The 22,276-nt window shown below is 46.3% G+C and overlaps 5 protein-coding genes across 7 annotated transcripts; 2 read left to right on the top strand and 3 right to left on the bottom strand.

Annotated features, from left to right (window-relative positions):
• Nucleotides 1–774: 774 nt before the first annotated feature.
• Nucleotides 775–6,901, bottom strand: trpc2b (transient receptor potential cation channel subfamily C member 2b). The gene is made up of 13 exons (XM_062453306.1): nucleotides 6,763–6,901; nucleotides 5,522–6,214; nucleotides 5,246–5,446; nucleotides 4,986–5,150; nucleotides 4,638–4,812; nucleotides 4,271–4,471; nucleotides 3,990–4,152; nucleotides 3,758–3,850; nucleotides 3,475–3,667; nucleotides 2,669–2,796; nucleotides 2,481–2,553; nucleotides 2,222–2,354; nucleotides 775–2,021 (listed from the first exon to the last, which is right to left on the bottom strand). The coding sequence occupies exons 1-13, from the start codon at nucleotides 6,775–6,777 to the stop codon at nucleotides 1,102–1,104; spliced, it is 3,153 nt and encodes a 1,050-aa protein (XP_062309290.1). The 5' UTR covers nucleotides 6,778–6,901; the 3' UTR covers nucleotides 775–1,101.
• A 363-nt stretch (nucleotides 6,902–7,264) lies between these two features.
• On the bottom strand, nucleotides 7,265–10,557 carry xndc1 (xrcc1 N-terminal domain containing 1). Its single transcript, XM_062453410.1, has 9 exons — nucleotides 10,163–10,557; nucleotides 9,857–9,998; nucleotides 9,583–9,738; nucleotides 9,176–9,324; nucleotides 8,870–8,955; nucleotides 8,333–8,541; nucleotides 8,139–8,226; nucleotides 7,849–7,988; nucleotides 7,265–7,748 (listed from the first exon to the last, which is right to left on the bottom strand). Exons 1-9 carry the CDS (start codon nucleotides 10,205–10,207, stop codon nucleotides 7,525–7,527), a joined length of 1,239 nt encoding a protein of 412 aa, XP_062309394.1. The 5' UTR covers nucleotides 10,208–10,557; the 3' UTR covers nucleotides 7,265–7,524.
• A 22-nt stretch (nucleotides 10,558–10,579) lies between these two features.
• On the top strand, nucleotides 10,580–15,185 carry rnf121 (ring finger protein 121). Its single transcript, XM_062453432.1, has 9 exons — nucleotides 10,580–10,729; nucleotides 11,478–11,515; nucleotides 11,633–11,774; nucleotides 11,938–12,092; nucleotides 12,355–12,462; nucleotides 12,554–12,674; nucleotides 12,824–12,957; nucleotides 13,298–13,399; nucleotides 14,399–15,185. The coding sequence occupies exons 1-9, from the start codon at nucleotides 10,652–10,654 to the stop codon at nucleotides 14,517–14,519; spliced, it is 999 nt and encodes a 332-aa protein (XP_062309416.1). The 5' UTR covers nucleotides 10,580–10,651; the 3' UTR covers nucleotides 14,520–15,185.
• Nucleotides 15,186–15,467: 282 nt separating this feature from the next.
• On the top strand, nucleotides 15,468–16,926 carry LOC134013785 (interleukin-18-binding protein-like). Of its 2 annotated transcripts, XM_062453501.1 has the most exons (6): nucleotides 15,468–15,575; nucleotides 15,661–15,702; nucleotides 15,795–15,860; nucleotides 16,016–16,142; nucleotides 16,343–16,469; nucleotides 16,685–16,926. In XM_062453501.1, the coding sequence occupies exons 1-6, from the start codon at nucleotides 15,551–15,553 to the stop codon at nucleotides 16,766–16,768; spliced, it is 471 nt and encodes a 156-aa protein (XP_062309485.1). In that variant the 5' UTR covers nucleotides 15,468–15,550; the 3' UTR covers nucleotides 16,769–16,926. The 2 variants fall into 2 exon arrangements, with proteins under 2 accessions (XP_062309485.1, XP_062309486.1); XM_062453502.1 differs by lacking the exon at nucleotides 15,661–15,702 and having other exon boundaries at nucleotides 15,479–15,575.
• Nucleotides 16,148–22,087, bottom strand: nlrc3l1 (NLR family, CARD domain containing 3-like 1). Of its 2 annotated transcripts, none has more exons than XM_062453352.1 (7): nucleotides 21,830–22,087; nucleotides 21,274–21,490; nucleotides 21,031–21,138; nucleotides 20,815–20,892; nucleotides 20,522–20,633; nucleotides 19,475–19,715; nucleotides 16,148–19,200 (listed from the first exon to the last, which is right to left on the bottom strand). In XM_062453352.1, the coding sequence occupies exons 2-7, from the start codon at nucleotides 21,426–21,428 to the stop codon at nucleotides 17,576–17,578; spliced, it is 2,319 nt and encodes a 772-aa protein (XP_062309336.1). In that variant the 5' UTR covers nucleotides 21,429–21,490; nucleotides 21,830–22,087; the 3' UTR covers nucleotides 16,148–17,575. The 2 variants fall into 2 exon arrangements, with proteins under 2 accessions (XP_062309336.1, XP_062309337.1); XM_062453353.1 differs by having other exon boundaries at nucleotides 21,883–22,087.
• Between the last annotated feature and the right edge of the window lie 189 nt (nucleotides 22,088–22,276).

The raw sequence follows: 22,276 nt of genomic DNA, 5'->3' as shown, positions 1-22,276 counted from the left end.
ATGGGCACTAGGTGGTGCCATTTCCATAAGGGTGGTATCACTTTCAATGAATAGTTCACTTCCATGTGATGGCGCTTAATTATAGTTTTGATTAGCCTGCACTAAAAGTGATGGAATGGGGGAGCCTGATTCTGCTATCAGAAGGCAACACCGTCTTGTTTTTTGGCCCCCAAAAATACAAGGGAATTGGTTCTTGAGACGCAGAATTTGTCAGCTTTATTGGATAGTTAAAGATGGAGGGGGGGGAGAGAGAGGGAGGGGAAGACATGCAGAACGTTGCCTGGAATCGAACCTGGTTCATTGTGGTAAGGCCTCAGCCTATGCAGTACTCTACCCAGTGAGGAACCCAATAGGAGGGTTTTTAAGCCGTGTGAATGAAAAGGGCAACCGTTATCCCAGGCCTGGTGCTACAGCACATCTGAGCCAGCCTGTTATTTTTCCACACGGGAGAGGAACTCAGGTGTGCAGTCTTGAGACAAGGGGGGGGGGTGGAATGTGACGCTTCAAGTGGGGATTTAATGAGTTGCTCTGGCAACCCCGAGGGAGCAGCAAGTGTTCTGCAAGCTGAGACCTGCACATAGCAACACAAGGTTACCCAGCCTGATTAGAGGCAATGAGATGGAAACAGCATAATAACTTAACCAGCTGTGGAGAGTCAACAGTGATTCATTTCACATTTTGCAAGCAGGCTATTGAATAGATACACAGAAGCAATTCCAGTACATGTTCAACTATTTGTTTGAAATGTTTATTTAAAGTGCACTTATCATCCAATTCCATCCACTTCATTGCCATCAATTCCATTTTTTAAATTATCGACAATGTATTTATTCATTAACCAATAGTGAGTTAAGTCTGAAACAAGTATTAAACTTAAAAGTAAACAAGCCCACCTTGTTATCTTAGTCTTGGAGCAGATTAGATCATTACAACATTCCTCAGTAAACAGTGCAAAATGAGTATTTGACAAATCACACCATCACTACGCTATCGCTAGCCTCACACTGCACCTACTCTACTTCTAGAACATATGCTGCAGATACAGTAAATCAACGTCCTCATGGTCACCAAAGTCATGAAGACTTGAACATGTTCTATAAACTATGGTGCTGAGGCTAGGGCCTCGAGTTTTCCATCAATGGACCCCTCCCCTTCCTGTGAGCCAAAGCCAGTATCGTGTGAGCTGCTGCTAGCAGTAGGGGACGGAAGTTTTTTCTCCGCCAAGGTCTTCCCCCCGGCTCTCCTGTTCTCCACGACCTCTGCCCTCCCGCTTGTATCATCCTCCACTTTCTGACCGTTCAACCACCTCTCCTCCATACTGATTCGTCCCACTCGCCTTTCTTTCAGTTCGACCACTTTGAACGTGCTCTCTAGCTCTTTACCCTCCGACATCTTCCCATTCCCATCGTCGATACTTCTTCCTGGCTGGCTTCCCATGCCACCCCTTTGAACTGTTCCTACAACCTTAGCAGCCACTGTGTCCTCTATGCTTTCCCCTTCCTCTTGCCACTCCCCAACCTCACCCCGAAAGACGTCCGTGTTCTCGCTGGCCTTTTTCTTTTCTGTCATCCTCTCCTCATCGAAGTCCCGCCGCGTGCTCTCCTCACTCTCCACGCTCACGCCGGCGACGCTCCGCCCCGCCGCCCCGCCGCTAGCTCTCCCTTCCTCCATTCCCACGACGTCTACGTCCTCCCGCTTGGCTCCTTGATCCGTTTCCCGTTCAACCTCTATGTCTACATTCTGCACCTCCTGTTCTCCCGCTCCCACACCCTTCTCCTCCAACCCTTTCTTGCCGGGCATCGTCACGTTCAGAGCTAGGTGCTTCTCCACCGGTTGGTCGTTGAAGCCCCTGAAGTTGTTCTTGGCCCCCAAGATGTATTTTCCCAGGATGGAGGAGCCCTCGTTCTCCGAGACGACCCCCACCGACGCTCCCGAGTCCACCAGGACCTTCTGGATGTGCTTCATCTCGCCGTGCAGCCTGCCCACCACTTTGTTAAGCTCTGTGATCCTGTTACCCACGTCTGAGGAAGAGAGATATCACACATCACAATGACACTGCAGAACTATATTTATTTGCCATGTAAATAGATTCAGGAGGAAATTGTAGCACGAGGGCAGTTTTTAAAAGGTCAACTTCCTCTCGGATGACCTTTAACCAAAACAGACCTCAGGCTCTGTGGGTTTAGTGGGAGGGGTCGAGTTTGTTTGACGGGCATCATACCTTTCCGCTTGGTCTCCTCAAACTCACGACGAGCTGACTCGATGTAGCGTTGCACCAAAGCCCTGATCACCTGCTGCCGGTAAGGGATCTTGTTCTCCTCTGGAGGTTCCCCACCCATACTCTTCCCATCGGACTGAAAACAGGGATACAGTCATTCTCCTTCTCACATAAACTGGGCCAGGTGCTGCTATGTACCAGAAATAAATTGTAGAGCAGCAGTTTGGCATTTTGCTTTAGCAGCAATGAAAAGGACACTTACTAGAGACATGATAGGGGGATATTCCTTTGCTGAGTTCATGGTACAGCAGCAGAAAATTCGCCTGAAGATCCCCCTTGAGTGAGAACACAGAATAACAGGAAGTGTAAGGTTAAACTGACTGTCCACGGCCACCCTGTCCTGCTTTATACAGGATGTTTCTAGGCCGTTTATGTGACAATAAAACCTACCGTATGAGGTAAAAGAATGCTTTAGGGGAAGGGATGATGTTGAAGGGGACTGGCATGGTGAGGCCTTCCCGGAAGTAACTGAGGTACAGCTTGGACCTGGCAAACTTCCACTCCACGTCCGCGTCATCCTGGGAGGAAAAAACAGCCAGCGGTGAGTCCTACTGTGGGACCCCTGGAGTGTGCACTGGGAGCCTGGCCCCTGGAGTGTGCACCGGGAGCCTGGCCCCTGGAGTGTGCACTGGGAGCCTGGCCCCTGGAGTGTGCACTGGGAGCCTGGCCCCTGGAGTGTGCACCGGGAGCCTGGCCCCTGGAGTGTGCACTGGGAGCCTGGCCCCTGGAGTGTGCACTGGGAGCCTGGCCCCTGGAGTGTGCACTGGGAGCCTGGCCCCTGGAGTGTGCACTGGGAGCCTGGCCCCTGGAGTGTGCACTGGGAGCCTGGCCCCTGGAGTGTGCACCGGGAGCCTGGCCCCTGGAGTGTGCACTGGGAGCCTGGCCCCTGGAGTGTGCACTGGGAGCCTGGCCCCTGGAGTGTGCACCGGGAGCCTGGCCCCTGGAGTGTGCACTGGGAGCCTGGCCCCTGGAGTGTGCACTGGGAGCCTGGCCCCTGGAGTGTGCACTGGGAGCCTGGCCCCTGGAGTGTGCACCGGGAGCCTGGCCCCTGGAGTGTGCACTGGGAGCCTGGCCCCTGGAGTGTGCACTGGGAGCCTGGCCCCTGGAGTGTGCACTGGGAGCCTGGCCCCTGGAGTGTGCACTGGGAGCCTGGCCCCTGGAGTGTGCACCGGGAGCCTGGCCCCTGGGGGTCTCACCTCGATCTTCTGGAAGGAGTTGGTGATCATGGCGATGAGCATGTTGAGCAACACGATCACAATGATGAGGGTGAAGATGCCATAGAGGACCCTGCCTACGAACTCCGCCAACACGTAATCTGGCATGTCCACGTATTCCTGGTTGGCCACCCCGAACATGGTCCAGAACAGGAAGTGGAAAGTCTCGTTAAACCTGGAGAGTAGAGTTGCCTGAGTTCAGGAGTGCTAGAATGGGTGACAGGGGATGTTTTTGCTGAAACAGGAAATACATCGATGTTCTGACCTTCCCAAATGAGGGGAAATGACATAAGGGACGTAGATGTTATTGATCCCGCAGAGAAAGGCTGTTCCGATGATCATCAATATGAACATGAACCTTGGGGGAGAGAACAATCATTCTTTTTACTTGTTAATGAGCAAGAATGCACTGCTTTGGTTCCCCTCGACATATGAGGGTAGAGAACCACACCAGAGAACCACAGACTCTAGTCCTTGTGTGCATGCGTGTCTCTGACCTCATCATATCATCGATCATCTTCCCTATGGAGATCTGCATGGTTCCCAGGGACTCTTGGGCCGGCAGAATGTATGCCAGGCGGGTGAAGCTAAGCATACTGGTCACGGCAAACAGCACCTCAGCGATGAGCTGAGGGTCTTCCTGGTGCCAGCTGTCACGCACTGCGGGACGGCGGTGAAAAAACGCGGGCTGTTTTAGCACGATTAGCGACTGACGCGGACATCAATTTGCATTTAAGAAACATCTACCACAAAGCTCTGGTTATATGACGGCTCTTACTCGTCTGGGTGAAGTAGACACACTCCTCTGTGGCATCTGGTGCCTGGCACACTAGGTGGCCCTTAAGCATGACCACGACGCGCAGGGCGAAGGAGGCTAGGTACATGCTGAGCACCATCATGTCCAGGCAGTTCCACCAGTCCAGGAAATAGCTACGTAGGCCTTCAATCCACACTTCTTTACATTCATACCAGAAAAAGCCTATAGGAGACAGTGGAGGTGAAAGTGTATTTGTGGGGGGGGGGGGGGGTTTCAACCCGATTTAAAGTTTAAAAAACTACGTACATATATATCTGGACATTTTTAAAGACAAGTTTACTTTAAATGCGACTTTAAATCACGAACACTCAAGTGAAAGCAGACCCACCGACAACCCATACCATGTGGAAGGAGGTATGCAACATATTCTGCTCGCGCGAGGCGAAGGTTTCGCGAGACATCTCCATTATGATAGACTCCCCGAGCAAGGTGATAAGGAACCACATGTAGGAGGCTGAGTGAAGCAGGAACTTGATCACTGGAATCCTCAGAGTCTTGCCCACCTGGGAGACATAACCGTGTGAGACGGAAACTGTGTTTAGAAACTGGGGAATCTCACCTGGGATCTCACGGGACACAGGTGTTTGATAAATTAAATTAATTAAATGTCAAAGGTAAAGGGAGACATGGCAGTGAAACAGGAAATGGTGTGGAATGGTCTTTTAGACGACGTGACCTTTGACTTGGGTGCGAGCCAATAGAGGAGGGAGAGGAAGGGCATGGTGATGAAGATCCCCACAGACACCAGCAGCTTCCAGGCTGTTCTGCTGCCTCTCCACCCTGACAGGTTTCCACACCAGATTGACGACAACACCTGTTGGCAAATCGGGTGGGCCACAAACTACACACACAGAGAGTGAGTAAAAGAGAGAAAGAGGGGGGGGGTCATCGTTTTCTAACCGTGGCACTCGAAGACACATTAAAAGGAGACAGCACCTGTTTCTGGTTGAAGTTGACAGCGTGCCGGAGGCGCGACAGGTTGGGGATCCCTTCCTCGAAAGCCTGCTGGTCCAGAGCGTCCTGGCTCTCGTCTCCGCAGCTGTTCAGGATGGTGGTGACCTCGCTTTGATTCCGGCACATTCCCAGCAGCTCCACCGCAAACTCCTGGCAGAGTTCCTCCAGGCCCAGATACTGAGGCTGAGGAGAGAGGAACGCAGTCAACCTCCATCCCTGGTGGACGGCCAGAAAAACAACAGAGAGACTGGTTCTGACCTTGAACTCAGGCTCCTTCTTGGAGAGCTTGCGGAGCTCCTTGCTGAGGCTGAAGGCGTTAAGCATGGCGTCTTCGGAGGTGATGGAAAGGTAGGAGCGGCTGGCGATGCCGCGGTAGGTGTTGATGCGAGACAGGGAGAACTTGAGGAGATCGTACTGGCGGCCGTTGCGGCACTCCAGGCAGGTGCAGGAGATCTTGTGGGGCCACGGGATGTCGTGGCCCTTCTGGGTCAGCATGGTGACTATCTCGTACATATCCTTCTGGCAGGCCAGGGTCAGAGGGGTCACCCCAGGGGCAAACTGGGAGTCGTCGATGGAGTGGTCGAAAATGGCCAGGGAAAAGGAGCGCACGTCCATCTTGTTGCCCTTCTCTTGGTCCAGTCGATCCAGCAGGCGCTTCACCACGCGCGGCTGGTTGGTGTCCACGGCGACCAGCAGCGCCTCGTGGATCTGGCGGAAGTCGAACTTGATGCCCTGGAGGAGGGTGTCCATGGCATCCTCGTTCCCCAGGCGGATGGAGAGGTTGAGGGCTTCTCTCCACAGACGGTCCTCCGAGTCATCCAGCTGGCGGATGATGCCGTCGCCCGTCTTCAGCAGACTGGACAACATCGCTATGTTCCCCTCATGGATGGCGGCGATGAGCGCCGGAGGAAAGCGCATTTTCTTGTTGACGATCTCGCGCCATTGCTCCGGCTAAAACCACAGGGAAGAACGACGACAGCTACTGTATGCACTCACTTTGTTTTTTTTAAACCAATGCCAAGAACCAAACGAACCCCCTCTTTTTTTAAGATCGAAAATAGCATTGAAATCTAATAGAAATATGATATATAGATAACAATTCAATGATGATTTGATAAGAATCCCTCCCTCCATGGTAATGTGTGTCGTTTTTAAAGTTCTATTTGTGTGACCCTTTGTATGCCAATTACATGCAGGATTCATTCTGATTTAACCATTTTCCTAAAAAGGGACAAAAAACCTGAAGCTGCAAGCTATCCAGAGGTCCTAACATTGGGCCTTTTGTTGACAAGACAACCAGTGTACTCTAGAGACCCCAATGTTGTTACAATGAATAAGCATTTTACATAAAAGCATTTTAACTTACAAGTACAGCCACTTTGGAATATTAGATGATAAAATCTACTGCTATAAATAAAACTTGTTTTTGCTAAATGTTTTCAAGGACTACCGTAACATGTTTGACATTTCTCTATAGTAAACATTCAGAAAGATCTTACCGTGAGGTTTTCCATATTTTCTAGGGGTCAAGCAGTTCCAATACTGATAACAGATAACAGAGTAGTTGTCCTTAAATCAGATGACCTCCCATTCTATCTGGCAGTCCAACTATTTGAAAGATTGAGGACGGAAGAGGGTAGCAGAGGGAAAAGCTGGTTTTGGTGTGTGCTCAAAACCGACTGAACACTGCAGTCATGTGCTCTCAACTGACTGTAAGGCATGAAATTGCTCCTCACAAACCAAATAACACATCTTTGCCCCCATGGGACAGGGCCAATTAAAAAACAAGAAGGTTTCAGGGTGTCTCACGCCTGGTTAGACGCAAGTGAGGGTTGTGCCCCTCCCCACACCAGGACGAACAGTGGCCTGCCCCTTCTTTAAGACTGTGTCGTGGTGCTAAAGAGACAACTGGTAACAGGTAGCAGCCATTACCATTTCCCGGAGGAACGAAATGAGGGATGGAGGTTCTCAAAGGAACAACAAGTAACAGTCAACATCAATTAACATTTTATTATAAATCGTTGGTTTTGTTCATCCCATTCAAACATCACAGCAGTAAGTATACATACTATTTTAGTGTGTAATCATTAATAGACAACATTTAAATCGTAAACATGTACGAGCAGAAACAAGGTTCTCTTAACAAGCTTCGTGCGATCAAGAGGAAACAGAAATATTAAAGTCTCCGTTACAAAATATATTTTGTATCAAAAGAGTAACTACAAATTTATAAAAGACATATGTAGCCAATTTTAATTAGCTCAGTCCAGCCAAATGAAGGGGCTCAATTCTTCACAGGTGCTGGCATGCAGCTGGATGCGAGAGGCAGGGAATCGGAAGGAGCAGAGAGGGCAAGGAAACATGTCCTCCGGGCTAGAGGGAGGGTCAGGGGACAGGGGGAGAGAACTCGCAATCCCAGGGTGCACTGCGTCTGTCTCCTGACAGGAAGAGGCGTGGAGAGGTAGGTATTCCGCCGTGAACATCTCTGTGGAAGAGAGACAGACAGAAAATAACATATATTATTGAACTGAAGACTGATCAGACATGTTATCAAACACGGATTCATTACGCCAACGAATGCATACCTCCACATATAGGGCAAGTGGTCTCTATATCTACAGCAGGAGAGTGAGCAGGGAGCATGGCTGTAGAGACTGGTGAGGGAGACCTCCTGCTCGCAGGTCTTCTCTGTTTACTACAGGGAGTCTCATTTAGCTGATCACATCTAGAGAGAGATTGGAGAAGTATTAAGAATAGCCGAAACACGGAGGGCATACAAGCTATAGGGCCTATTGTTTCTCACCGCATAAATGTTATGCAATTTAGTAAATTCTACAGAAGTTCCACTGCAGAACTCTTGACTATCATATTATACCTTGTGTTGGAGTTTTTCTTACTCTTTGGTTGTCGGAGATTATTATTGTCCTTTGGGCTGAGAGCTGAGAATAAACACGCCTTCGAAGCTGAAAAGCATTCATGAAACACTAAGCACGTGTGCGTATTGACCACTAAAAACAGATTGATGCATGGATTATTGAGAGTCAACGTGAAAAATAAATACATGTATACCTGTGTGCGGGTGTATATTACTGGTCAGTACATCTTCTTCTGCAGTGGAAGGTGTAGATGTGTCAGCCTTGGCCGAGGGGGAGGTACGTGTGTTTGGAGGACTAGAGGGTGCGTTGGATAGAGACTTCGGTGCAGGGTGGCGGGAGGCAGCTGAAAGTACCATGCGTGCCGTCCGACTCAAACCGACAGAAGCCATCGGAAAGTCCTTGCTGGAAACAAACCCCTCTAACGTCATACATTATATTTACATTTAGTCATTTAGCAGACGCTCTTATCCAGAGCGACTTACAGTAAGTACAGGGACATTCCCCCCGAGGCAAGTAGGGTGAAGTGCCTTGCCCAAGGACACAACGTCATTTGGCACAGCCGGGATTCGAACTGGCAACCTTCAGATTACTAGCCCGATTCCCTAACCGCTCAGCCACCTGACTCCGCTCCCCTTATATAGATACAATCGATCCAACATTGGGCCAAATCGGTGGTCTATTTAAGTTTAGATAGTCAAAAAAAACGGTAGTAGGACCTGTGATGTCTTACCGACTCTTTTCCCGAAAGAAGGTTTTCTGGACTGCCGGGCTGGAGAGCCACTGTCCCACACCTGGTGAGAGTCCTTCCAGTGCTTTCTGAATGACAAAGACACTGAGAAAATCAACCTATGATACAAAATTAGCACTCCGCTAATCCACCACTACAACACTCAAGTCTAACAACCAAATTCTAATATTTACCTTCCACCATATTCAACTGAAGCGCCGCAGCCAACTGCAACTACCAGGCAATTGGCCTCTATGCTAAACACACTTGACCCCCGACCCCCCCACCCCCTCGGTTCTCTTAGCTAACCTGCTGTGTGGGAACACAGTCGTTTTCCCCCTGGGCACTTCGGATACGGAGAAAGGACAGGCCGAACTGGGAACGTCGGTTGAAGGGCTGAGAACAGGTGACTCGCACTCGGTCCCAGCTGTCCTCGGCACCCTCTGACAAGAAGTCACCTGAGAGAGGACAGATATGTTTGTGTACACACACTGTGTATCTAAGTACAGTGCACTCTTGAGAGAGAATGCTAGCCAAGGCCTTAGCCATAGAGTCAACATTGGGGGGGACTAATACATTTTTTTAATTATAATTTCATATTGGGGGGGATGTGTCCCCCCCAATGTGTACCAATGCACCAATTGTATGTGACAATATCTCATGCATGAGGTATAGGCTAATAAAAGAGACATGTAGACTGAGTATCTAATTTGCACCTTTCTTGAACATTCGCACTCCCGTCCTGACGCTGCCCTGCCGTGATTCCGCAGGGCTCATTAAGGTTGTGGTTGGTAAAAGGGTGGTGTATGGGTGGTCCAGCGACCAAGACGAGCGCCCTACATCAATCTGGATGAACGCGGATCCACAGTTCCCTTGAGAGAGGCAAAGCAGTTGCAGTAGCGCAATAACGTTTTTTTATATTCAACATCATTGATGTTCATTCTAGATTTCGTAAAACTGCAAAAAGCACATTATTATCTAAAGACTCACCCACATCGATATATCTAATACAAGTGATATGCTCCAATTGCAACTCTGCTTTAAGGACCCCACTGTGGTCTTGCGGGTTACAAAGCCAAGATCGGGTGCCTGCATCCTCACCAAACAGGTTGCCAACTGTACTTTTGGGGTCCTGCAATGAAAGGAAAATAGCAATAGTCTGAAACTTCTAATCTAGACAGCTAGATTATACTAATAGACCCTTCAAAACTCCCAGGCATGTCATTTTACAGGCTGTGCAATGAGAACGGTTTAGATTAGATGCACCGTTATAATAACATGTTTACCTCAAATTACCTGTGAAGTGAAAGAAACGACGTGTTTTATTTTTACCGGAGCCATGTCTTGATAGTTATATAGATCAAACTACCCGTACCCCCTCAAACAACATGCCTACTTCCTAGTTGTGTTTGATTTTACCCGCCAAGGCCGACACAAATCGCATGTTAATCTGTAGGTACACTCGATATGTGTAGTGTGACTCTTCGCTCAGTTGCCGGCCACATTTAAATATGTATGTATTACGTATGCTAATAAATTAAGTGCAATGGTGCCGTACGTTCGAGGTTCGCTATTTGGTTTAAGACACGAGCATCATTCGGCCAATGCTGTGGTGGAGAAATAAACACTCATTTGTGTCCACTGGATAAACAAACGGCTATTGCCGGACACCAAAACGAGTGTACCATTTACTACATGTTGACATTAGGAACAAGAACTCTCTTGCAGCGTTTTGATTGGAACACACATCCTCAACCCGGAATAAGCACTCCCTACTCCCCGAAGATGGCCGGGGTGTTTGAGGTGGAGGTTGATGGTGTAGAACACGATCATGGACTGGGACATCACGATGAACCAAATCAGGTTAGGATGTCACAGTCCCAAATGTTGACGCCCTAAAAGGTGGTAGTTGTAAAATAGGGGATGCGTCCACGATGCTGCAAGCACGAATTAAATACCCCTTTCTTGCTGGCTAGCTAGCTAGCTAAGCTAGGCTATAGATAGCTAACTAGTACATGTCATCACCATCACAGGCGGAAGGGGGTAGCTTAGCTACTAAGCTTGCCACCATTGATTTGTTATTCGCATTTCTGGACTGGGAGTAGATTTTGGTTATGGAGTGCAGTTTGAATTGCACTATGCCTGAAAGAACTGTGGTGCCGTTGTTGTCGACAAACACTAAAATTCTGTCATGCAGCTTCTAGCTTGCCATCTAGCTATATTGCAATCAATCCGTTGTAGCCAGCATGCAAGCATAATATACTAAACAGGTGTATTTAGCTCATTAAACTGGTCACCTACTTAACGTTTTTCTTGTTTACGTCATTTCACGTCAGATAGGTAACTTTTAACATGGACTATTATGCGGAAATAGATTTAGGTACTATGCCATATCTGACGTGATTTGGCAGGAGAGTCAAAGGCCACATTACTATTTCCTAATTCTTCGTTATGATCCAAAGGGCAAATGTCTCCGGCAGTTTCCAATCACTAACACGCTAGAGTATTCCAGAAACAAAATTGCTTGCTTTTCATGGTTCCTTTTCTCATGAATACAAACTCGGATGTTGGCACCCTTAGTAATACTTATGGTTTATTTTCTCCATGACAGATTGACTTGTCCCAGCTTTCACCAGAGGAGAAGTGGAGGTTAGTTACACAGTTCATTCATTTGGAATGAAACAGTAACTCTATAATCGAGTGGCATAAGTATGAGCTTAAGTCGTTCTCCGAGACGTGCTAACCATCTCATGTTTGTGTCCTTAGGGTGGAGCATGCCAGGATGCATGCCAAACACAAGGGGCACGAGGCCATGCATGCAGAGATGGTGCTGATTCTGATTGTCACCCTGGTTGTCGCCCAGCTGGTCCTTGTCCAATGGAAACAGAGGCACCCCAAGTCCTACAACGTAAGATTGATAACCCCTCAGCACACTGCATGTTAAGCACCATGCCTTCACCTGTAACACACAGATACAAAATGATACCCAACCGACATAGTGCGGTCTTCCTTACTCGGATGTTGTCCCAAGTCACAACTTTAGACGCGTCTTCTCATGTTTGCTTTTGTAGCTGGTGACCCTGTTCCAGATGTGGGTGGTCCCTCTCTACTTCACCACCAAACTTCATTGGTGGAGGTTCCTGGTAACGTGGTTCGTCTTCTCCGTGGTCACAGCTTTCGTTTCCTTCCGGGCCACACGCAAGCCCCTGGACTGCACCACTCCAAGGTACAGTGGGAGACGGATCAGTTCCCCATTCTTGGGCATTCACGGGTCTTGCTCCTCCTGTTGTTAAACATGATTTATTTTAAACAAGAGTACTAATACTCGGCACAAAACCTTCTCCGTTGCTGCACAAACACACTTTTCAGCTCCCTGACCACAGTAGTTGCACACAAACGTCACTTGCCCATTCTGCATTGTGGAGGCTTGCACCCTGACAATACCTTTTGAAGCTGAAACGTCTATGCTCTTGTCGTCATGCTCACAGGCTTGTCTACAAGTGGTTCCTCCTCCTGTACAAGATCAGCTATGCCACTGGGATAGTTGGCTACACCGTCGTCATGTTTACACTTTTTGGTCTCAACTTGATATTTAGGTAAGTCCTAATACATTTTAGCTTGTTGAAGTTATTGTTTGAGAGCTTTTGACTGATTAATGCTGATATGTTTTTGTTCCCCCCCCCCCAGAATAAAGCCGGAAGATGCCATGGACTTCGGTGTTTCTTTACTGTTCTACGGTCTGTACTACGGGGTGCTGGGCAGGGACTTTGCAGAAATGTGTGCGGACTTCATGGCCTCCACAGTCGGAGTGAGTATAAGAACATGTTGTCACTTCAACATTTCCACTACTGCTTTCTCATGGCAAGAGTGCTGCCAAGTTTAACCATGTGGTTTGTTTTTGTCAGAATCAGAATTGTGTTTAATCGCCAAGTAAGTGGTCATTTTTGTCCCTTCCAGTACTACAGTGCGTCCGGCATGCCCACCAAACATCTCTCAGACAGCATCTGTGCTGTGTGTGGCCAGCCCATCCTTGTCGATGTTAGCGAAGAGGGAATTATCGAGAACACCTACAGACTATCTTGCAACCATGTGTATCCTTTTATGGAGAAAAAATGCACAGGATCTAAGCCCAAAAGAAGTTTTTGATTGTTACCATGGTGACTTGCGGTGCTATTCACATAACTTCCTGTTTCTATTTAAGAAAAAAACGACAACAAAAACGTCATGACTGATGTGTGACGCAGTGAATGTTTCATGGCGATGACCTTGTTGAACTCTGAATCATGGCTCATTTTTGTATGTGGTGACGACAGAATGGAATTGTGTTGTATATGTTGTCATTATAATGAGACATATTTTTTTGGGTCAGACAATGTAAGTTGTCCACCACTGGCTCCCTTTTAGTTTTGTGCCTTAATCCCCTGCCCTCAGATTTCATGAGTTCTGCATACGAGGATGGTGCATCGTCGGAAAGAAGCAGACCTGTCCGTACTGCAAGGAGAAGGTGGACCTCAAGAGGATGTTCAGCAACCCGTATCCTTTCCTTTGTTACATTTACATTTATTCATTTAGCAGACGCTTTTATCCAAAGCGACTTCTAAGAGAGAGCTTTACAAAAGAGCATAGGTCAACAATCATAAACAACGAGATAGCCCCGAACATTGCGGGTAGCCAAAACATGAAGCATACATTGTGAAAAGCAAATAAGTGCCAGTAGGAAGAGACATAAGAGTTAAACAAGTTACAAATTAAACAACATGAACCTCAAAAAGTGCAAGAGTGTACTTGTAGGAAAGCAAGCAACAAAAATATAATTTACAGCGAGTACAAGTAGTGCTGTTGGTCTCACACCCCCCTGAAACATGCATTTGTCACTTTCAGCCTAAATTATCAGAAATTGTCCCTCTAGTCTCGATGTTACATTGGTTTTTGAAATGCTGTTGGTATGCTTCCCAAAAACGTAGGTTTTCTGTCTCTTTCTATTTTAGTCAGTCTCTTATTGAATCCCTATGCCCTTTCTTTGTTAGTCATTATTGGAAAACACCTCACAGAGGCTAAGTGACGTTTGGACGTTCTGTCTAGAGTAGACTGGAACCTTCTACATTTCACATGTATGTCACGTGTAGGAAGTACCCTGACACACAATGCCTCTGACACACGTTAAACTTGAGGTTGAGCCTGTAAATATTGTAGACAGTTCATAATGTACTCATGTAGAATGATTATTGGTCAGCAAAGTTCCTGTTCCTTTTTGAGATTATAAATTACTTCCCGTCAGTTCCAACCACAATGACCAAACATTTTCCTAAGCATACCTCTTGGAATCCTACCTCGACACATGAACACGCAAATTATTTATTTATAGAATATCTCCCATGCTGATTTTAGTCAATAGGCCGTTGATTAGAATAGAAAAAAGTACAAATTAAAAAATTCATTCGCTCTGTAGTGTGAGTCCTTGTTCATAGCAAGTGAGTATAGAGGAGTTAGTTTTGATGACTAATGGTTATCGCCTCCTTAATCCGGTCATAGCTGGGAGAGGCCACATGTCATGTATGGTCAACTTCTGGACTGGCTACGCTACCTTGTCGCATGGCAACCGGTCATCATTGGACTTGTGCAAGGCATCAACTACATTTTGGGCTTGGAGTGACCTGGTGCTGTGAAGGTCAAGGACACACAAGCCCCCTGATGAAGAGACTGCACCAGCCTGGAAAACAGGGGGACCCCGCCCCCACAATGGACTAATTAACCTGTATAAACAGTGTCTAAACGTGTACTTTTTGTATATATTTATAGGCACATTGTATTGGTATTTAAGATTAATTTGAATTTTACTAGTGATATGGGTTTGTATGTCAAATTTAATGTTTTCTTTACTTTCCTCTGTTTTCTCATCACAAATCATAACTAAAGCATTTGCATTGTTAATGAAATGGCCTAGTAAAGCGGTTGATTGCGTTGCTTGTCTCAGACTCTTGTCTTAAAGTGTTATATTGGGTACGAGGGGTAAATGGCCCAGGTAAGGGCTTGGACCACTATCGAGGGCCAGTCAAACTAGTTTTTTTTTGTTGTGTTAAATCTTACAACCATGTGGTAGGGGTCTCCTGGTGTGCAGTGGCTGGTGGGTTGAGGGGTTGTGGTGCCTGTCTCCCCCCCCCCTCCCCAGGGGGTCCTCAGCCCCCCTGCTCTCCATGGGTGGTTCTCCAGGTGCTGTAGTAGGCTGAAAGGCAGATAACATTTCACCGTTGGTTTTGTCTGTTCATTGCTATGTTTTGTTTTCTTGACTGTTTATAATAAAAGCCACAGTCATGACCAAGTGAATATTTTTTTAAAATCATTTTAGACCTGCTGTGACACATGGGGAATATGTGTTTAGTTTACAGTATACGACACAATCCATTGTGATATGTGACGCCTTGTAGTTTAGCTTTTTTTTAATTGGTTCACTAATAGACGCATGCCCGGAACCAGGCAGATAGATCAGGAATGATCTAAAATGAGTGGGGTTTCCCTTAATGTGGGTGTGTTTATGGTCAAAAGTGTTTCTATGTACTTCTCACTGTTGTAATGAGGAAGTAGCATGTATCTGGACGCGTGTTGTGTGTGTATATATATCGAACATTTAGAGCTAGTGTCAGAAGCAGCAGGAACATCTAACAACTTGTTGGAAAAGGAATCAACATGCAGTTGACACAGACCATTACAGGTAATGGCTCTAATTTGCTCAAATTTCACTGACATCTACATAAGTAGAAATGGTGTGTTTAGAGTGTGTTCTGTGTTTATTGCAGTTTTTGGATCTCTCTGCTTCCAGCTGTGTAAAGCATCTACAGGTGTGTGTGTGTGCGTGTGTGTGTGTGCCTGTGGCTTTCTATTGACAAAATGGATTCATGACTATAAAAAAACAAAACCTTTTATATTACAGATTTGTCTCAGGATGGGCCTCCCAAAATCCTTGGACCAAAAAATAATTTAATCTATGCCCGAAAAGGTAATGTCTTTTTTTTATACTTAATTTTTGAACACTGAACTGTACATTTTGTTGAGCAGACTAAGTTGCCTGTTTGAACTTGTATCAGCTACAAAAAAAAGATCCCAGATATATACTGTGTAGTGGTGGTATTAAATGTGTACTCTAATTCTCAGGTATGCCGTTGCGTCTAAACTGTATGACAAATTCAAAGTTTAGTGACTTCAGCGTGATCTACTGGCTGGTCAATGGCACCTTCCTTAATCAAGATGTCGTCAATGGCAGAATTACTGAGACAGAGGAGTGAGTATGTTTTATATTTCATGACTTTATTTAATAATCAAATCAATGAGAAAATACAAAAGAAAATGACCAAATCATGATTATCTCTCACATTAAGTCAATAAAGATACATAAAAGACACAAGGTAGCCCTGATGATAGGACATTGTTGATGCATATCTACTCTGTGGGCAAGTATAAGTTTGAGTCTTCTGATTTCAGGTCAGGGGAATGTGAGGTTCTTCAGAGCAGTCTGAAGTTCACCACACTGCTCCCAGAGGATTTCAGGTCCACCATCACCTGCGTAGCAATTAGTCCAGCTGGGAGGGACCAGAAGAATTTCAAACTAGTAAGTGACCAACTACATGGTACTTTTAACTGAAAATACCCCCACACCGAACTCTTAATGAGGTGTGAGTACACCCCAGTCGTAGAGTATTTAACTGCAGATCAACAGGTTGGAGGTCTGAATCCCCGTATGACACTCTAGATACAAAGCCTCTGCTAAATGAACATACTGTGTTCACACGTGGTGATAACAAAGTTTCTTTCTGTCCTTCTCAGAGGCAAAGACCATCACAGAGGACAAGATCACCAAGGCAAAGAAATTATAGAAAACAGAAGAAAAATCCTGTCAAGTGTATCTGAAAAGTGAATTGTATCAAACAGAATTATTCTGATTAACACTTGGATGTACAGCATGGGTCATTTTGATTCAGTTGTTACTTCTGATACAGGGCATTAACTTTTTAGCTATTTATTATGACTTTACTGTAAAATGTGTGCCCTTTCATTCACCCCCCCCCCCCCCCCAAATATTACAAATGTGTGATTTAGTTAGAAAATTGTGAGTACCCTTGGTGAAGTTAAATCATAAAAAAGGTTATGGATTCAAAATAAATACTTGCAAAGATGGTTGAACCTGTTTTCAGTATATACAATGATCCCCATTTAACAACTGTATGTCTGATATTTGTATTGCTATTTTGATATTTGCAGTGGAATCAAATGTAGAAATTTATATTTTTAAACAATAAAATCTTTAATTTAACATCTAATTAAAACCCAGTCCGAACAAAAACTGTAATGTCAAAGAAACCCTGCTCTTTGGGTGAAACAGTTCCTCAATACATTTTTATTTTAGAGGGTTCCAGTAACGAACCAGAGGCACTGATTTTCATAACAATAACACAAACTCTTAAAAGTAAATCTCCTTATTAATACCAACATTCTGTGTCCCTTTCAATAAAGACATGTGAAGCAGTTATCCACATCCTAAAACCAGCGAATGGCTGAATAAGATCACTTTATATAGTTCAAAACTGCAATCCTGCTGCCACCTTGTGGCTAATGTGTGGAGTAACACCCACCTCTTGGTTGGACGTTTTCATCTTACCGATTTTGACCCAGAACGCGCACAGCTTTCGCTTCCAATATGCAGAAAGGTTGCGCAAGTCAGTGTTCTGTCGAACGACTCTGCTCACTCACAGAGTTCGACCGGCTAACCGCGTCCGTGCCCAACTCCTCCAGACAGAGTTGCAGGTTGGCATTCCTGTCAGGGTGGTGATTCTCTTTGATCTTCTTCCTGAGTAGGGCGCTGGTCTCCCTGACGACAGAGGAGCTCCTGTGTTTATTGGTCAGGAAGTGCTGCAGCAGCTCCTGATTGGACTCCAGGGCCATCCCCAGGAGGAAGCGCAGGAACACGTCCATGGTTCCGTCCTGGCACTGCAAAGTCCGCTCCACGGCACACCGGTACAGCTCGATCAGGTTGGGCTCCTTGAACATGCGCGTCAACTTGTTCCGCAGGGCCGGCTCGAGGACGTTCTTCCCCAGGTTCTTGAAGGAGACGAAGGCGTAGAGGGCAGCCATGTACTCCTGAAAAGTCGGGTGGATGAAGGTCTGGACCCTCTCCTGGTACATGATGAACTGCTCGATCATGAACTCCGTGCACAGGCCGCTGCTTGTGACCGTGTCGCTCTTCTTGAGCCCGCTCTCTTTCCACAGCTCCTTGGAGATGGTGGTCTTGCCCTTCTCCAGCATGGCCAAGGCCATCTTCCCCAGTCTCAGAAGGAAGTCGGTCGCGTTGAAAGCCTCTTCGCTTTTGGACGCCACCTTGGTGTCTCGGACGCGCAGGAGAACCAGCAGCAGCTGCGTGTACATCTGGGTGATGCCCTTGGGCAGCTCCGCCTGCGGCCCCTGTTCCCTGATGGTGCGCTGGAACTGGCTGCACACCACCCAGCAGAAGGTGGGGAGATGACACATGATGTAGATAGTCTTGCAGGAGGTCAGATGGGCCATCACCCTGTCCGCCAGCGCCGGATCGGGGAACCGGCTACGGAAGTAGTGTTCCTTCTGTTCGTCCGTGAAGCCGCGAATGTCCATCAGTTGGTGGACGCTCTCGGCGGGCAAGTAGGTGGAGCACCGGGGCCGAGAGGTGACCCAGAGGATGCTGTTGCTGACCATGTTGCCCTTGATGAGGTTGGCCACCACCACGTGGGAGTCCCTGCTGTCGCTGCTGTCGTGGAAGCTCCCGATGCGGTGGCAGTCTAGGTTCCTGTAGTACTCTTCCAGGCCGTCACAGATGAACATCACCTTGCCCTCGTCGCATTCGAGGCTCTTCAGCCTCACGGTCTCGGGGAAAATCGTGTGGACTATTTCGAGGAGTCCCAACTTGGCGCCTTTGAACTTGTTGAGCTCTCTGAAGGGCAGAGGGAACAGGAAGTACACGTGTTCGTGTGATCTCCCCTCGGCCCATTCCAGGATGAACTTCTGGACTGCCATCGACTTCCCGCTCCCGGCCACCCCGTTGCTGACCACGGACTTGATGTAGTCCTTTTCAATCACCTCCTGTGTCAAGATGTCCTTCCATGTGATCCGCTTTTCTGCCTTGCGTTTGGTGTCGAGCCTCTCAATGGTCCTCGCCTCGTGCTCAATATTTGGCCCATAGTTGCCACCATCTGTTATGTAGAGCTCTGTGAAAATGCTGTCGAAGACTTTCTGTTCTCCTTGGTTGGCCAGACCCTCATATGCACTGTTATACTTTGTCTTCAGAGCTTGTTTCAGTTCATAACGTACTTCATCTGCAACAAAAGTGGTGGAAATCATGGTGAGAAAGGCCAATAAAGGACCCGTTTTGAGTCATACTAATGAAAGTTATTTGGTATTACAGATGTATGGAAGAGTAATCTCTCATGTATATGAACCCTGTCTGCAGAGCAATACACAGTACATTCAAAAGAGAGAACATCCGTCCACCACCCATTTGAATCATGCATAGCGGTAGAACCAAACCAAATGGATCAAGATATGGTTTTAGCATACATACTTTTCAAGCTGAGGTTTTAGCATACATACTTTTCAAGATGAGGTCTTCGATGTACGTGACCAGCTTGGTGAGCCCCCTGTCCTTGAGCAGAGCCTTTGTGAGCTGCAGCGCCACCTCCAGGTCGTAACACTCCAGCAGTCTGTCCACCAGGTCCACCATGTCCATGGTCCGGGGAGGACTACTGAAGGACTCTGGGTAGCGCCTCCACAGAGTGTCCTTAAAGTGCCACAGCTGATGTTCGTCCATCTTCTCCAAAGTCTTTCTGATGGCCTGGGATCAAAAGGAGGATGCAGAATGGAATTATGGGGGGAGGGGGGGGTCAGAGGGCTGAGCGGTTAGGGAATCAGGCTATTAATCAGAAGGTTGTTGGTTCGATTCCCGGCCGCGTCAAATGACGTTGTGTCCTTGGGCAAGGCACTTCACCCTACTTGCCTCGTGGGGAATGTCCCTGTACTTACTGTAAGTCGCTCTGGATAAGAGCGTCTGCTGAATTACTAAATGTAAATTATGATGCCTCGTTGACACACAACAAATGTTCAAATTGACGTGTATTCATTTATTCGTTTAAGCAGCCTGGTGAAAGTAATCAGTAATATCTAACTGGTTCACAACAGGTGTATGATGATGATTGATTCACGACACTGTGTGTCTTTTTCAAAACAGGTAACGCAGGTATCAAGGAAGTAAAACAAGCGTGTGGGTGTTTTAAATAGTTTCACACAGAAAGTTCATTCAACTTACCCAGGGGTAAAATGATAACATACGCTATTCAGTATAAACTCTTTCTCCACAATGTATGCATGCAAACTGTTAATATTATAATCACCATAAAATAACTAAATAAGCTTATGGGTATATTCAATTATTTTACACTATTTTATTATTAGCCACCTCCACCTCAGCACTTTGGTCGGCGTTGGCTGTTTTTAATGTGCTTTACAAATAAACTGACTTGACATCCAGCAAGAAAATTGATGCCTGGATCTAATAGGGACCCGTAAATGCTGACAATTCCCCCTAAAGAAAAAGAATATGCCAGCCACTTCAGGGGAATAGTTTAATGATGTTATTTCTACCTTAAAGGTGAAGTCCACTGTGAGTGCAGGGTGTCTTTTCTCATCTGGGTCTTTGATCAGTTCTGGTCTTTCAGGAAGTTCAGACGCTGCTTTCGGTTGAGCCTTTTTATCCCTGCGGGAAACAATGGTGAGAGATCAAAACCACATGCTCATGCAATTGTAAACTAAATGACACACACACACACACACACACTAACATGCAAAGAGTGTGCGATCGTACAGGGAGAGTTAGATACATGACACATAATGATTATGGATTGCATTTTATTGGTCTGTGAGTGGTTTATTCTTACTTCTTAGTTCTCCTCTCACAGTCATCGCTGTCCAGAGAGTAGGAACTGGAGTAAGAGTCAGCTCTTTCCAGCTGAACCCTGTGAACAAACAACATTGACTATGAATCACCATGCTAAAAATGCCTCGCTAACAGTTTGCTTGGACAAAAGTTATTTACTCATTTAAGTATGTGTGATTTGCTGTGGTGATAAGCTACAAAAAGTGTTTTTCCACACTTTGTGGAGGATTCAGCTTCTTCATCTTCCTTGTCTGGTTTTTGGATGCCATCACTCTCCATTGAAGTGTAGCTAGGCACTGGAGAGTGGGCCCTTTCCACGTAATGCCTACAGGTGCACACACACACACACACACACACACACACACACACACACACACAGTGGGACGGTTATTCCTTCTCATTCTTTATTCCCAACACATTGTCTCTACCGCGGCTACCAGTACAGAAGGGGGGACATTACCAGTGACTAGTGTCCATAGGTGTCGGATTCCCTAGATCCAGGGATGGTCTTCTCTCTGGAATATAACATTCCAGCTCATCCTCACCATCCGGTGTACTTCTTCCACAGGCAGATGCACCCTCTCCCAATGAACTATCGGAATTCGACCTGTCCATCTCTTCCTGCTCCTCGATTCAGTCACCTCTTCGATCAGGCCTATGTCAATCTTTAAACACACCTGTTGATATCAAACAAATATTAACGCACACATATTTGTTTTTTTAATTTATTTTTTATATGACCATAGAAATACGCATGCAACGTGACAAATTAGCAATAGGCCTATAATAAGTAGCAATTATATCCTGTTTGTCTGTCCTCGCTACAATCCCGGAAGTGTAGGCTATGTTTCCTTGTCAAAGCGTAGCAACACGCAAAGAAACTAAAGTGATCGTCGACACCGTGTTACAATCCAAACAATACACGATTTAACCTGGTCAGTTTCTTTCCTACGCAACTTTACAATTCTTAGGCATGTTATGACATCGTAATCTGTATTAATAATATGCTTACTCACCTACGTAAAACGTGGTTGGCCTAACTTTCAAGAACTGTGCCTGGTTAACTTACCAGTGGAGTGCACTACCACCCGATCAAATCACCCGAACACTAAAACCCTTGGAGACAATGTGGACTCGATCACATATGAAGATCACACATTTACCAAATTAAAATTTTCTATGTTTCGCAAGCGTAGCTGGAATCTTCGTAGCTAGCCTACTGTACGGGTGCACCGCCTTCTTCTCCCTACTGATTTCCGCAATTCCAGCCTTATCACCAAACGTCTGAAACGTAACACCTTTTAACGTGCAATGGTGTGGTTTGCCATAGCCAGGCTTAATTCATCTGTGCAATTTACAGAAAAGGACAATTGAGAACGTGACATTCTAGTCAATGTAGCCTAGGTAAAATCCTGCATGGTTTGGTAATAATTGTGTAATTTGTTTGTTTATTATTACATTAT

Source organism: Osmerus eperlanus, chromosome 27, assembly GCF_963692335.1.
Source record: "Osmerus eperlanus chromosome 27, fOsmEpe2.1, whole genome shotgun sequence".
In the NCBI taxonomy this organism is placed as follows: domain Eukaryota; kingdom Metazoa; phylum Chordata; class Actinopteri; order Osmeriformes; family Osmeridae; genus Osmerus; species Osmerus eperlanus.
Note: the sequence above shows the minus strand (reverse complement) of the source record. Positions and strands in the feature narration are given on the sequence as shown.